The 15,689-nt window shown below is 48.0% G+C and overlaps 1 protein-coding gene across 2 annotated transcripts in view; it reads left to right on the top strand.

Moving 5' to 3' along the window:
• LOC121542133 (mitogen-activated protein kinase kinase kinase kinase 2) overlaps positions 1–15,488 on the top strand; it is a 38,100-nt gene extending 22,612 nt beyond the window's left edge. For both annotated transcript variants that reach the window (XM_041851624.2, XM_041851622.2), the window contains exons 19-32: positions 2,308–2,414; positions 2,513–2,554; positions 4,627–4,711; positions 4,805–4,884; positions 4,976–5,036; positions 5,136–5,259; positions 11,090–11,148; positions 11,258–11,361; positions 13,082–13,256; positions 13,399–13,467; positions 13,800–13,886; positions 14,129–14,199; positions 14,315–14,370; positions 14,486–15,488. In XM_041851624.2, the coding sequence (XP_041707558.1) occupies positions 2,308–2,414; positions 2,513–2,554; positions 4,627–4,711; positions 4,805–4,884; positions 4,976–5,036; positions 5,136–5,259; positions 11,090–11,148; positions 11,258–11,361; positions 13,082–13,256; positions 13,399–13,467; positions 13,800–13,886; positions 14,129–14,199; positions 14,315–14,370; positions 14,486–14,573 (1,208 nt within the window). In that variant the 3' untranslated portion in view covers positions 14,574–15,488. The remainder of the gene's footprint in view (positions 1–2,307; positions 2,415–2,512; positions 2,555–4,626; positions 4,712–4,804; positions 4,885–4,975; positions 5,037–5,135; positions 5,260–11,089; positions 11,149–11,257; positions 11,362–13,081; positions 13,257–13,398; positions 13,468–13,799; positions 13,887–14,128; positions 14,200–14,314; positions 14,371–14,485) is intronic.
• The last annotated feature ends 201 nt before the right edge of the window (positions 15,489–15,689 follow it).

The following is a 15,689-nucleotide window of genomic DNA, read 5'->3' as shown; positions in this document are numbered from 1 at the left end:
GCCAAGCTCTTGCGAAATGGTCACAACATGAAATATTCTATGTAAACACAATGTATCAATTATATCCTGTGAGGGAAAGTAGATTTGTGAATAATAACAGCACTGGCCTTGATTTGGACAGGGTTGCCGTCACTGGTGTCAGTTGATGTCAGCCCCTCCTCTTTCTCTCTCTCTCTCTGTCTCCTCCTTCTCGTCTCTCGTATGACAGAAAGACAAAAGCACAAAGAAGAGTTTAGTGTATATATTTTTTCCCACATTCACGCTAAGAAATAAGCAAACAGCTTAACTCAGGAATATTATAAATAGCTCAATAACATTTTATTTTATTCATTTATATTATTATTATTATTATTAATCCGTCAATATATCTGTCATTCACCAACTCAACCGATTATCAACCAAACAGTTTTACAGTCAAGCAATAGTTAATTCAAGAGAAGATTTCACTTGTGTGCAAAATTCCCCCTCCCGTTTTCTATTTTGTCTGCACTGAAAACGGACTCTCCCGTTCTCTCTCCAGTTCAGTGCAGGGGAGTGGCTAACTCATGAATCCTACGCGTGCGCAGTTCAGTCACCAATGTGATTTCAGAGTGGTAGGAGCTATAGAAAGTTGCTCCGTTCTCTTCTCCCATAGACAATAACTGTTTAGACGTTAACAGAGCTCACAAACTGAACACATAGAACATACAGAACACAGAACACAAACCCACTACCAAGCTTGTTATCTTTCACTTATCTGCAGATTTATAGTTATGCTGTTATCAATTACAAAACATCTCTATACACTCTTAAAAAGTCCTCCCTGTAGGCTCATGATTAGTTAGTAAACTATAGAGACTCATAAGATCTTTAAACTTATAGTCCTTCCAGGGGGCTCATAGTTTATATAGTTTAAGAATTACAAACGTTCTCACAAACAGAGACTCATAAGATATTTAACCTTAACTGTGTTGTAGGGGTTTTAACTTTTTACTCTAGGGGCTTAACTTTTGAAAACCAAGATACCTAACACATTTATTTACAAGAGACTAAAAACTCTGCTCAAAACCTTAGTCGACACACATCTGGAAGTCATCAAGCACGTAGCCACACTCACTCCGTTTCACACACACACACTCGCTGACAGAGAAATGTGCTTTTCCTCCTTTCAGACACACACATAGTTACATACAGGATCCGTTCGCACAAGGCATGCCTATCGCCGTTTATTTGTCTTTTAAATTGTTTTGCTAAATTTCTGCTACCTTAAGTTGACGACATTAAATGAGAGGCGACATTGGATATACAATTCGTCAACTATATCCCAAGAGGTTACATACAATTTAATATATGTCGTACAAACTCACTGTTCCCAGAACAGACCAGAGAGTCAATCTAACAACTCCCCTGGTTTTACGGCCATCATATGGATGCCTTGGTCTCACAAGGGCTTCCTTAAATTAACGGCGCCCTAAAAGTATACTGTTGACTCATATCACGCGTTATCCTCTAAGCCTTTCATTGGACACTCCTTTCACTTTTATTCAAGGCAAAATATGTGTGTCCAAATCGGTGTGCCCTACAGACACTCCCCACTGTTTGCGTTGTTCTCAACGCAAACTAATTCAGAAAATTTAGAACGGAACTCCTACCACACAGCAAAAAGAACCAGCAAAATGCACGCATAAGTAATTTAACGGTACATCTCTAACGCACACACTCTCTGGACTCACAAAACGGCCAACGCCCAATGATTTAGTGATAAAAACTCACCCTTAGTTGCCGGCTTCTTGAGAGGTAGTCGTTTTGTAGCCCAGGAATGGAATGCAAAGAAGAGACGTAGCACGTCCCAAAGAAAACAATCTCGTCGCCATTAAATGTAGTGCCTAAAAGAAACACTTTTGCTGGTCCATGCTTGTGATGATAAAGGAATCCGCCGACACTGTACTCTGTTCACAAAGGTTTATTATAACAAAGAGTTTACAGCATCGAATTTTGACCAACACCTGCAGATGTCTGGAGATAGCCCGAGCCAATCTGATTAGCTATCATCTTCTATTGTTCAAGACATGCTTTTATATCCTACATGACGTATTATGGTGTGATTCTAAAAAACCAATCCCTAGTCTTCTCCCTCACTCAACATCTCCTCTTTCCATAAACATCAGTAATGCTTTCCAGATGTTACAACCAAGTAGAGTACACCATTTTGCCACATCAGCAAAATCTTAGGGCCAAGTTCCCTCTATCACACTTTCTGCAACAATCAGCATTTCTAGACTGTTTAAGATACTACAGCTGCACTGATGGGTCTGTGTGTTCCTGCAGAGGGCAGTGAGCCAGAAGGACGGAGGCTGGGAGAGACACCCTGCATGGCCCAGGGGCCCCCACTGTCTCCAGAATGGAGCACGCTCAGGAGGAAAACTGAGGACTCGGTGAGTCACCATCAACAAGTTACTGACAGCACTCTTAAATGCATATTTTGTACACACGATGACAGATTATTCTATCGTGGAATTTTTGTCTTCTTCAGAGAGGTGATTGCCATGGACTTCCACCCACGCCCAAAGTGCATGTAAGTCAAGATGTCTGGATATATAGCCACCAAAAATAAAATAATGTATCGTTTTAATGTCACGTGCACAAGTACAGTGAAATGCCTTTCTTGCAAACTCAAAACCCAACAATGCAATAATCATAACAATTTAATACTAGGAAAAAAAAAACACGAGAAATAAGAAGAACACAATAAGTAAGTAAGTAAGCATTCTATATACAGGGTCAGTTCCAATACCATATTTACAATGTGCACGGATACGGGAGTGATGGGGTAAGGGGTAAGGGGACTAGGTAACAGGATATAAGATAAACAGAGTAGCAGCAGCTTGTATGTGAGTGGGTGTGCGTGTGTGTAGAGTCCGTATAAATGTATGTGCATATTATGTGTGAGTGAGAAGATGATGGAGTGAGTGTGTATGTAAGGCCCTGTGAGTGTGCATAGAGACAGTGCAAAAATAAAAGGTAAATAAAGATACAAGGTTAACTCAGATAGTCCGTGTAGCTATTTAGTTAGCTATTTATCAGTCGTATTGCTTGGGGATAGAAGCTGTTCAAGAGCCTGTTGGTGCCAGACTTGATGCACCGGTACCGCTTGCCGTGTGGAAGCAGAGAGAATAGTCTATGGCTTGGGTGGTTGGGATCTTTAATGATTTTCCTGGCCTTCCTACCTGATATAGACGTCCTGGATGGCAGAGAGCTCGGCCCCAGTGATGTACTGGGCTGTCTGCACCACCCTCTGTAGCACCATGCGATCGAGGGCGGTGCTGTTGCCATACCAAGCAGTGATGCAGCCGGTCAAGATGCTCTCAATGGTACAGCTGCAGAACTTTTTGAGGATTTGAGGGCCCATACCAAACGTTTTTTGTGCTGTTGCGCATGTTAGGACCATTTTAAGTCTTCAGTGATTTAGAACTTGAAGCTCTCAACCTGCTCCACTGCAGCCCCGTCGATGTGGATGGGGGGCCTTCTCGGCCCCCCCATTTCCTGTAGTCCACGATCAGCTCCTTGGTCTTCCTGACGTTGAGGGAGAGGTTGTGGTTCTGGCACCACACTGCCAGGTCACTGACCTCCTCCCTGTAGGCTGACTCATCGTCGCCGGTGATCAGGCCTACCACCGTCGTGTCGTCAGCAAACTTGATGATGGTGTTGGAGTAGTGCTTGGCCACACAGTCGTGGGTGAACAGGGAGTACAGGAGGGGACTAAGCACACACCCCTGTGGGGCCCCTTGTTGATGGTCAGCGTGGCGGAGGTGATTGTGCCTACCCTCACCACCTGGGGTCGGCCCGTCAGGAAGTCCAGGATCCAGTTGCAGAGGGAGGTGTTCAGACCCAGAGTCCTAAGCTTGGTGACGAGCTTGGAGGGGACAATGGTGTTGAACGCTGAGCTGTAGTCAATGAACAGCATTCTCACCTAGGTATTCCTTTCATCTAGGTGGGTGAGGGCAGTGTGGAGAGCAATTGAGATTGCATCTATGGATCTGTTGGGGCGGTATGCAAATTGGATTGGGTCTAGGGTGTCTGGGATGGTGGAGTTAATGTGTGCCATAACCAGCCTCTCAAAGCACTTCATGATTACAGAAGTGAGTGCTACAGGGCGGTAGTCATTGCGGCATGAAGCCTTACAGTTCTTGGGGACAGGAATGATGGCGGTCATCTTAAAACCTGTGGGGATTACAGACTGGGACAGGGAGAGGTAAGGACGGTGAATACGCCTGCCAGCTGGTCTGCGCATGCTCTGAGAACGCGCCCTGGAATACCGTCGGGCCCCACGGCCTTGCGGGTGTTGACCTGATTAAAGACTTTTCTCTGGGTCGGTGACGGCCCTCACACCCGGCACGATGTTGTTGTCAAAGCGTGCATAAAATGCATTGAGTTCGTCTGGTAGAGAGGTATCATTGGGCAGATCACGGTTGGGTTTTCCTTTGTAATTCGTAATGGACTGTATCCCCTGCCACATGCGGCGTGTGTCGGAGCCTGTGTAATATGATTCCACCTTATTCCTATATTGTCCTTTTGCTCGTTTGATGACTCTGCGGAGGTCAGTGCGGGACTGAAATTATGCATATTGACCCACACAATCTTTTCCAGATGGGGGCCTGTTTTTCCAAGGTGTTTAATGGCTGTCCATTGAAGATTCACTGTGCTGTCACATGGGTCCTGCCAAAGACTAAAGGTACGCACAGGTTATAAAGACTAACAAGAGGTAAATAGAGCTTCTGTCAAACCAGTCAGATCTCAGGAAGAATGTCTGACTGTCCTCCCTCAGATCAACACCTCATCCTGGGGACAGAGGAGGGCATCTACACCCTGAACCTCAACGAGCTCCATGAGGACACCATGGAGAAGGTAGCTACCATCAATTGTACAATTATTATTATTTTTAAACACAATAAAGCTCTACCCATCAGTTGTTCTTATGATTATTATTGTTTTTCAGTTATTACCCCAGAGGTGCAGCTGGCTGTATGTCATGAACAACGTGCTAATGTCTATCTCGGGTAGGGCCCTCAGTGTCCCCACAACACCAACAATTACAACACACCCTAATACTTATGCTCTATCTAGATGTGTGTGTTGACTGTCTTTGTGCTCCGTAGGAAAATCATCCCAGCTGTGCTCCCAGAGGCTGACCACCCTGTTTGACCAGCGTAGACACCTGCAGAAGAGGCAGGGCCACCTGTACATCAACACCCACCGCCTCACTGAGAGGATCAACTCAAGGTAGGGACACCCCACCCCTTGTCAGAGGGGGGCTGTAGTGAAAATACCAATGATTTATATATACACTAGATGACTATGATGGCTGTGTTGAAGCCATGGTGACTCAATCTTGGCATTCCACCACCATTCACAAAAATATTTTTGGAAGCTATAGAAATTCATTTCTTAATGTCTAAATTTGTTTTTGCCACATTTATTATATTACAGACACCTTAATGCATACCTTTAAATTATATTATGTGAGCTAAACATAAAAATAGAAAATGAAAAAATATATAAAAACATTTTCCTTGGTGTAATTGTTTTTAGATTACTAATGTAACTGTGTCAGGGCGTGTGTAGGTGTGGTGTAAGGAATCAAATGCAGGACGCAGACGGTAGGTTCCAAATGCTGTATTCTGGCCCAAACACAGGCAACAGGACAATTAAGCCCAACAGCTAAACTACGCACGAGGCGAAAAGGCAAATGCGCACAAACAGGTGCGACAAAACGAAGTGGTGCACGAAACAGGTGCAACTGAGCTCCAGCGCAGTGGAGAAAATATGCTCAACCGAGCAAACACAACACTGACGAAAAACAATCATACACAACCCATGACAAACACAACGAGAAACTTATAGGACACTAATTACGTAAAACAGAAACAGGTGTGACACAAACAGACAAAAGCAAACGAACATGAAACATCTATCGGTGGCAGCTAGAATTCCCGGAGACGACGAGCGCCGAAGCCTGCCCGAACAAGGAGGAGAGGCAGCCTCGGCCGAAACCGTGACAGTACCCCCCTTGACGCGCGGCTCCAGACGCGCGCCGACTCTCGGCCTCGGGGACGGCCAGGGGGACGCGGGCGCAGGGCGCGTCGGATGCCTCCGATGGAACTCCGTCCAGGAGCGACGGGTCCAACACGTCTCTCCTCGGCACCCAGCACCGCTCCTCCGGACCGTACCCCTCCCACTCCACTAGATACTGGAGACCCCCATCCGACGTCTCGAATCCAAGATGGATCTCACGGAGTACGCCGGTGCCCCTCGATGTCCAACGGGGCGGAGGAGTCTCCAAGATCTCATCTTCTTGGAGTGGGCCCGCTACCACCGGCCTGAGAAGGGACACATGGAACGAGGGGTTAATACACTTATACTCCACAGGTAGCTGTAATCTATAACAAACCTCGTTCAACCTCCTCAGGACTTTAAATGGCCCTACAAACCGCCGACCCAGTTTCCGACAGGGCAGGCGGAGGGGCAGGTTTCTGGTAGAGAGCCAGACTCAATCACCAGGTGCGTACACCGGTGCCTCACTGCGGTGGAGATCAGCGCTCGCCTTCTGACGTCGGAGGGCCCGCTGCAGGTGGACGTGTGCAGCGTTCCAAGTCTCCTCCGAGCGCCGCGCCCACTCATCCACCGCAGGAGCCTCGATCTGGCTCTGCTGCCAGGGTGCCAGAACCGGCTGGTAACCTAACACACATTGAAATGGGGTTAGGTTCGTGGAGGAATGGCGTAGGGAATTCTGGGCCATCTCGGCCCAGGGAACGTACCTAGACCACTCCTCCGGCCGGTCCTGGCAGTATGTTCTGAGAAACCTACCCACATCCTGGTTTACGCGCGTTCCACCTGCCCATTGCTCTCCGGGTGGTAGCCCGAGGTGAGGCTCACCGAGACCCCCAACCGCTCCATAAACGCTCTCCAGACCCTGGAGGTGAATTGGGGACCCCGATCAGCCACAATGTCCTCGGGCACCCCGTAGTGCCGGAACACATGGGTAAACAGTGCCTCGGCAGTTTGCAGGGCCGTAGGAAGACCCGGCATGGGGAGCAAACGACAGGCCTTAGAGAACCGGTCCACAGCGACCAAGATGGTGGTATTCCCTTGGGAGAGGGGAAGGTCTGTTATAAAGTCCACTGATAGGTGGGACCATGGCCGTTGTGGAACGGGCAGGGGTAGCAACTTACCCCTAGGTAAATGTCTAGGCGCCTTACACTGGGCGCACACCGAGCAGGAGGAAACATAAACCCTCACATCCCTAGCCAACGTGGGCCACCAGTACTTGGCACTAAGACAGTGCACTGTCCGGCTGATACCCGGATGTCCAGAGGAGGGTGACGTGTGAGCCCAATAGATCAATCGATCCCGAACCTCGAGCGGAACGTACTTCCGACCCTCCGGGCACTGTGATGGACTAGGGTCGGTGCGTAACGCCCGCTCGAGTTCAGCATCGACCTCCCACACTACCGGCGCCACCAGACACGACGCAGGCAGTATGGGAGTGGGCTCCACGGACCTCCCCTCCGCGTCATACCGCCGAGACAGCGCATCTGCCTTGCCATTCTGTGACCCAGGGATGTACGTGATCTTAAACGTAAACCTGGTCAAGAACATACTCCATCTTGCCTGGCGAGGGTTCAGCCTCCTCGCCGCCCGGATGTACTCCAGGTTACGGTGGTCCGTCAAAATGAGGAAAGGGTGTTGAGCCCCCTCAAGCCAGTGCCTCCACACCTTTAGAGCCTGTACCATGGCTAACAGCTCCCTGTCCCCTACGTCATAGTTCCGCTCCGCCGGACTGAGCTTCTTAGAGTAAAAAGCACAGGGGCGGAGTTTAGGTGGCGCGCCAGATCGTTGTGAAAGCACGGCTCCTAAACCGGCCTCCGACGCGTCCACCTCTACTTGGAACGGCAAAGAGGGATCCGGGGCCGAGGTAAACAGGTCCTTCAGCCTCCCAAACGCCCTGTCCGCCTCGGCTGACCACTGCAGACGCACCGGACCCCCCTTCAACAGAGACGTGATGGGAGCTGCCACCTGTCCAAAACCCCGGATAAACCTCCTGTAGTAATTTGCAAACCCCAAAAACTGCTGCACCTCCTTCACAGTGGTTGGTGTTTGCCAATTACGCACGGCCGACACTCGATCTACCTCCATCCTCACCCCTGACGCAGACAACTGATAACCCAAAAAGGAGACCGACACCTGGAAAAACAGACACTTCTCTGCCTTCACATACAGGTCGTGCTCCACCAGCCTCCGCAACACCTTGCGCACCAGGGCTACATGCTCGACACGGGTAGGTGAGTACACGAGAATGTCATCAATGTACACCACCACCCCCCTGCCCCTGCATGTCCCTGAAGATCTCATCCACAAATGATTGGAAAACTGATGGAGCGTTCATCAACCCGTATGGCATGACCAGATACTCGTAATGGCCCGAGGTGGTACTAAAGGCTGTTTTCCATTCATCGTTCTCCCTGATGCGCACCAAGTTGTACGCGCTCCTGAGATCTAGTTTCGTGAAGAAACGCGCCCCCATGCAACGACTCAGTCATGGTCGCAATCAGCGGGAGTGGATAACTATACTTCACCGTAATCTGATTGAGACCACGGTAATCGATGCATGGGCGCAAACCACCATCCTTTTTCTTCACGAAAAAGAAACTCGAGGACGCGGGGGAAGTGGACGGCCGTATGTATCCTTGTCTCAGTGATTCGTCTATGTAAATCTCCATAGCTTTCTTCTCCTCCTGAGACAGAGGATACACATGGCTCCGTGGGAGCGCAGCTCCTGCCTGGAGGTTTATCGCACAATCCCCCTGCCTATGGGGTGGCAACCGCGTCGCCCTCGCCTTACTAAACGCAATAGCCAAATCCCCATACTCAGGTGGAATGTGCAATGCGGGCACCTGGTTTGGACTCTCCACCGAGGTAGCCCCTACGGAAACGCCCAAACATCTACCCACACACTGGGCAGACCACTCCATCAGAGCCCTCTCCTGCCACGAAATCACTGGGTTATGGGTACTCAACCAGGGCATGCCCAGCACCACCGGATACGCAGGAGAGTCAATCAGGAACAGCTGAATCATCTCCTGATGATCCCCCTGCGCACACATCCTAAGTGGCGCCGTGACCTCCCTGATCAAGCCCGTACCCAACGGACGACTATCTAGGGCGTGAACGGGAAAAGGAACTTCAACAGGAATGAGGGGAATCCCTAACGCTAAACAAAACTTTTTATCAATAAAATTCCCAGCTGCGCCTGAATCTACCAGCGCCTTATGCTGGGCATGAGGTGCTACCTGTGGAAAACATACAGGCATACAAAAATGGGCAACAGAGAGCTCTGGGTGAGTGGGGCGCCTACTCACCTGGAGGGAATCCCCAGTGCGGGACCTGTCGTCATCTCCCCTAGGAGGCCATCCCCAGCACCTAGCCGCGGTGTGTCCTCCCCGACCACAGTTGGTGCAGTGGATGGACCCCCTAGCCTGCCGACTCCTCCTCTCTCTAGCGCCAGCGCCCCCGAGCTCCATGGGACAAGGCTCGGAGGCGCTGGAGGGTGGAATGGACGGACCCTCCGCAAGACGTCCGCGGGTAGCCAGCAGGGTATCCAGCCTGATGGACATATCCACCAGCTGGTCGAAAGTGAGGCTGGTGTCCCTGCAAGCCAGCTCCCGACGGACGTCCTCACGTAGGCTGCATCGGTATAGATCGATGAGGGCCCGATCATTCCACCCTGCATCTTCCGCCAGAGTACGGAATTCGAGCGCGAATTCCTGGGCACTTCTCCTCCCCTGTCGGAGGAAGACCAGACGCTCCCCTGCCGCTTTCCCCTCCGGGAGATGGTCAAACACCGTCCTGAAGCGGCGGGAGAACTCGGTGTACGTAATCGTCGTGGCGTCGATCTTCCTCCACTCTGCGTTGGCCCACTCCAACGCTTTTCCGGCCAGGCAGGAGATCAGGGCGGACACGCTCTCGTGCCCTGACGGTGCCGGGTGCACGGTGGCCAGGTATAGCTCTACCTGGAGCAGGAATCCCTGACACCCAGCCGCTGTCCCGTCGTAAGCCCTCGGGAGAGATAGTCGGACTCCTCGAGGTTCCGGCGCTGGACTGGGCGGGCTGGCCGATGGTGCTGGCAGGGCGGGTGGTGGTGGAGGCGAACCCCAGCCTCGGAGTGTGGTAATCACCTCCTGCAGGGCGTTCCCCATCTGCAGGAGTTGCTATTGCTGGTCCCGAACCTGGGCTTCCAGTCTTGTCTGGGCTGCTTGGCTCCTGCTGATTCCATGACTGGTGTATGATTCTGTCAGGGCGTGTGTAGGTGTGGTGTAAGGAATCAAATGCAGGACGCAGACGGTAGGTTCCAAATGCTGTATTCTGGCCCAAACACAGGCAACAGGACAATTAAGCCCAACAGCTAAACTACGCACGAGGCGAAAAGGCAAATGCGCACAAACAGGTGCGACAAAACGAAGTGGTGCACGAAACAGGTGCAACTGAGCTCCAGCGCAGTGGAGAAAATATGCTCAACCGAGCAAACACAACACTGACGAAAAACAATCATACACAACCCATGACAAACACAACGAGAAACTTATAGGACACTAATTACGTAAAACAGAAACAGGTGTGACACAAACAGACAAAAGCAAACGAACATGAAACATCTATCGGTGGCAGCTAGAATTCCGGAGACGACGAGCGCCGAAGCCTGCCCGAACAAGGAGGAGAGGCAGCCTCGGCCGAAACCGTGACAAACTGTCCCCACTACATCAAGAAAATACTAAATACATGTAATTTGGACCTTGAAACATTTTAATTGAAATACTGTATAATTTCAGTAATTCCTATGGAGGTCTGCTCCTACTGGGGAGTGATAATATGGCGAACCAGTGGCTTCAAAGCCTCTCAATGGCCAATACATAGCATCAGCAATCCAGGGTTTATATACATCATTGGAAAATACCCAAGCACTGTTGCTTTTCACTGATACTAACATGAGAGGAAGGGAAATTATCCTTGAAATTGTACCAAAAGAAATGTCATGTTAATGTGTTCTCTGTTTTAGAAAGTTTTCTGTGTCTGGGAAGATACCAGACACCAAAGGCTGTCGACGCTGCAGTGTTGGTAGGAAACATGTTATTTTAGTCTAAAATGGAGGTGTACTGTACAGTCTTTATGACTAAGACGACATCTCTCTCTCCCTTTCTCTCTCCCTCCTGCCTTATCTTCTCAGTGCATAACCCGTACACTGACAGTACATTTCTGTGTGCTGTTGTACCAACTGGCCTAGTCCTACTGCTGTGGTATGAGCCTCTTCAGAAGTTCATGCAACTCAAGGTGTGTGATCCCAATGCAATGTTAGCATTGCTTTTTAAAATATATATACAGTGCCTTCGGAAAGTATTCAGACCCCTTGACTTTTTCCACATTTTGTTACGTTACAGCCTTATTCTAAAATGGATTAAATCGTTTTTTCCCCCTCATCAATCTACACACAATACCCCATAATGACAAAGCAAAAACAGGTTTTTAGAAATGTATGCTAAAAAAAAACTACAACAAACTGATATCACATTTACACAAGTATTCAGACCCTTTACTCAGTACTTTGTTGAAGCACCTTTGGCAGCAATTACTGCCTTGAGTGTTCTTGGGTATGATGGTACAAGTTTGGCACACCTGTATTTGGGGAATTTCTCCCATTCTTCTCTGCAGATCCTCTCAAGCTCTGTCAGGTTGGATGGGGAGCGTTGCGCACAGCTATTTTCAGGTCTCTCTCCATGTTCGATCGGGTTCAAGTCCGGGCTCTGGCTGGGCCACTCAAGGACATTCAGAGACTTGTCCCGAAGCCACTACTGCATTGTCTTGGATGTGTGCTTAGGGTCGTTGTCCTGTTGGAAGGTGAACCCTCGCCCCAGTCTGAGGTCCTGAGTGCTCTGGAGCAGGTTTTCATCAAGGATCTCTCTGTACTTTGCTCCGTTCATCTTTGCCTCGATCCTGACTAGTCTCCCAGTCCCTGCAGCTGAAAAACATCCCCACAGCATGATGCTGCCACCACCATGCTTCACTGTTGGGATGGTGCTAGGTTTCCTCCAGACGTGACGCTTGGCATTCAGGCCAAAGAGTTCAATCTTGGTTTCATCAGACCAGAGAATCTTGTTTCTCATGGTCTGAGAGTCCTTTAGGTGCCTTTTGGCAAACTCGAAGCGGGCTGTCATGTGCCTTTTACTCAGGAGTGATGTCCTTCTGGCCACTCTACCATAAAGGCCTGATTGGTGGAATGTTGCAGAGATGGTTGTCCTTCTGGAAGGTTCTCCCATCTCCACAGAGGAACTCTGGAGCTCTGTCAGAGTAACCACCGGGTTCTTGGTCACCTCCCTGAACAAGGCCCTTCTCCCCCGATTGCTCAGTTTGGCCGGGCGGCCAGCACTAGGAAGAGTCTTGGGGGTTCCAGACTTCTTCCATTTAAGAACGATGGAGGCCACTGTGTTCTTGGGGAACTTCAATCCTGCAGAAATGTTTTGGTACCCTTCCCTAGATCTGTGCCTCGACACAATCCTGTCTCGGAGCTCTACGGACAATTCCTTCTACCTCATGGCTTGGTTTTTGCTCTGACATGCCCTGTCAACTGTGGGACCTTATATAGACAGGCGTGTGCCTTTCCAAATCATGTCCAATCAATTGAATTTACCACAGGTGGACTCCAATCAAGTTGTAGAAACATCTTAAGAATGATCAATGGAAACAGGATGCACCTGAGCTCAATTTCGAGTCTAATAACAAAGGGTCTGAATACTTATGTAAATAAGATATTTCTGTTTCTATATTTAATAAATGTGCAAAACTTTCTACAAATCTGTTTTCGCTTTGTCATTATGGGGTATTGTGTGTAGATTGCTGAGGATTTTTATTTATTTAATCAATTTTAGAAAAGGCTGTAACGTAACAAAATGTGGAAAAAGTCAAGGGGTCTGAATACTTTCCGAAGGCACTGTATATAGAAAAGCATCGCATAGCATTCCGACAATGTCTGTTCCGCTCTCTCCTTCCCCTCTAGTACATAGCTATCAGTCTCCCAGAAACCCTCCCCATCTTTGAGCTGCTTGTCCTGGAGACTGATGAGCTGCCACAGGTGTGTGTGGGTGTGAGCAGGCTACAGGCCCCTGTCAAGACCTGTGAGCAGGTCCACTTTGACATCATCCACCTGAATGACACACCAAGAGCCCAGTCAGGTACTGTAGATGAAATTGATGTTATTATTAGTATGATAATCACCCTCCATCACTAACTGGATCTTTAATCCAGTTTTAATCTAGACAAAGATCAGCAGAGTGTACAAGCTGTGATGCTATTGTTTATGTGACGTTTTCACAGATAGTCGATCTCTGAAGGTGATGCAGGTCACCCAGCTGGACAGAGACACAGTTCTGATCGCTCTGGAGAGTGAGTTCATTCTTTTTTTTCCAATAGTCTTCTTTCAGTATAATTTGGTCAAGACCTTTGACTCTGCTTTCAGTATCATTTGGTCAGGAACATTGACTCTGCTTTCAGTATCATTTGGTCTGGAACATTGACTCTGCTTTCAGTATCATTTGGTCAGGAACATTGACTCTGCTTTCAGTATCATTTGGTCAGGAACATTGACTCTGCTTTCAGTATCATTTGGTCAGGAACATTGGATGTGCTAGTGTTCTGTTCATAGCGCTAAAGACCCTTGAATGAAGGAAAAAAAGCAAAGAGTGAATTGTGACTGTTTTTCCATTGTACCTTTGCAGATACTGTGAACATTGTGAACCTGGACGGCAGCCCAAGCAAAGGGATGACCTCAAAGTTGACCTTTGACTTTTCCATTGAGACTCTTGGTAAGGAAATGCGTTCTGCATTATAATCATTTAGCTTGGTGTCTTTGGATTGGAGCAGTGGAGGCTGCTGAGGGGAGGACAGCTCATAATAATGGCTGGAATGGAGTCAATGGAATGGTATCAAACATGTGGTTTCCATGTGGTTGATACCATTCCATTGACTCCATTCCAGCCATTACTATGAGACGTCCTCCCCTCAGCAGTCTCAACTGGATTGGAGGTGACTAAATTGTTCTTTGCAGTATGTTTGCAGGACAGTGTTCTGGCCTTCTGGAAGCATGGTCTTAAAGGTAGAAGCTTACATGGTGATGAGGTAATGCAGAACACGTTTTTCATGCCAGGCCAGCTTTTCAGTATTGTCAGACTGTATTGTCAACTCTCCTATTGACAATAAAATGACGTTGTGACATCTGTGACATTTTTCATAGGTTACACAAGAGATCACGGATGAAAGTCGAATATTCAGAGTCTTGGGAACCTCAAGGCATGTCTCTTAATTATAGGAGTTTGATTGCAATTCGATAACAAAACATTTATGTCAAATCATTGAAGCAAAATAAAAGATGTGTTGCACATTAACGTATGCTTTCATTCCTCAGGGACATTATCTTGCAGAGTACTCCCACGGACAATCCATCAGCCTTAAGCAACTTGTACATCCTGACAGGTCATGAGAGTAGCTACTGAGGAAATCAGAGAATGGAGGACATTCTGTCTCAAGGAAGTACACAGCAGTCTCCTGCTACTCCTAAAAAGACAAGCGCAAAGTCAATAAGGATGGAACAAGGAGCAAAACTGCTTACAATGGCGAGTTGTTTGCAGAAGAGACACTGCAGGAACTGTCTGAGCTGTGATTGGAGCGGGGTCTCCTGTCTCTCTTCACATCCATGTGCCAAATGGACCTGTGAATATCGGTGGTTCTTAACATTGCCAGTGGTCTAGGCTACATAAAGATCTGGGCAAGGATTTAAAACCACACTTGTGTGCATTCATCAGACTGGTTGTGACTGGGGGAAAAAAAATGTATACTGAATCTCAAGACTGTCTGAGTCTGCAGAAACCCAATACCAGTCTGGACAATACTTTCCCATATGGCTGCTGTGTCAGTACTGAAGGCAAGTAAAGTACAGGACCCAGTGTCCATGGTGTGAGGTGGAAAGCAATGGTATCATGCAGTAGCAGCTCTGTGTGTAGGCTACCTGAGAAGAAGTTATATGCAGTGAAAAACATTTATTCACCATGGGGTCATGAACAGGAGGCTGCTGAGGGGAGAACGGCTCATAACAATGTCCAGAACGGAGCCAATGGAATGGCATCAAACACCTGGAAACCATGTTTGAATTATTTGATACCATTCCACTAACTCGCTCCAGTCATTAACACAAGCCTGTTTTCCCACCAACCTCCTGTGGCTAATAGAGATTTAAATATGGAAAACATTATAACAGAGACAGCAATTGTTTTTTCAGTGTTTTAATTAACAGTATCAAATGTCAACAATATGTGATTTATAGAGGGCTATTAGATTGTTTTGTGCTGTGATGCTGGCTGCTCTACTCAAAATAATAAATCTGACCAGATGGATATTTGGTTCCCTGTCAAGATCTGAATTACAAACTAAATCATTCATATTCATGTTTCTTATTTTTTGTCAGTTTTGTCCATATATGTCTATAAATATACAGTCAATTGTTTTGTCCAGTAGAAACAGAAGTTGCAGAGAGAGTTACTTTAACACAACCCTGTCTAGCTAGCAAAAGCAAGGTGACAAAAGCTGTGACGCAAGTGTCTCTGCACAGTCAG

The sequence above is a fragment of the Coregonus clupeaformis genome, chromosome 27 (genome assembly GCF_020615455.1).
Source record: "Coregonus clupeaformis isolate EN_2021a chromosome 27, ASM2061545v1, whole genome shotgun sequence".
Taxonomy (NCBI): domain Eukaryota; kingdom Metazoa; phylum Chordata; class Actinopteri; order Salmoniformes; family Salmonidae; genus Coregonus; species Coregonus clupeaformis.
Note: the sequence above shows the minus strand (reverse complement) of the source record. Positions and strands in the feature narration are given on the sequence as shown.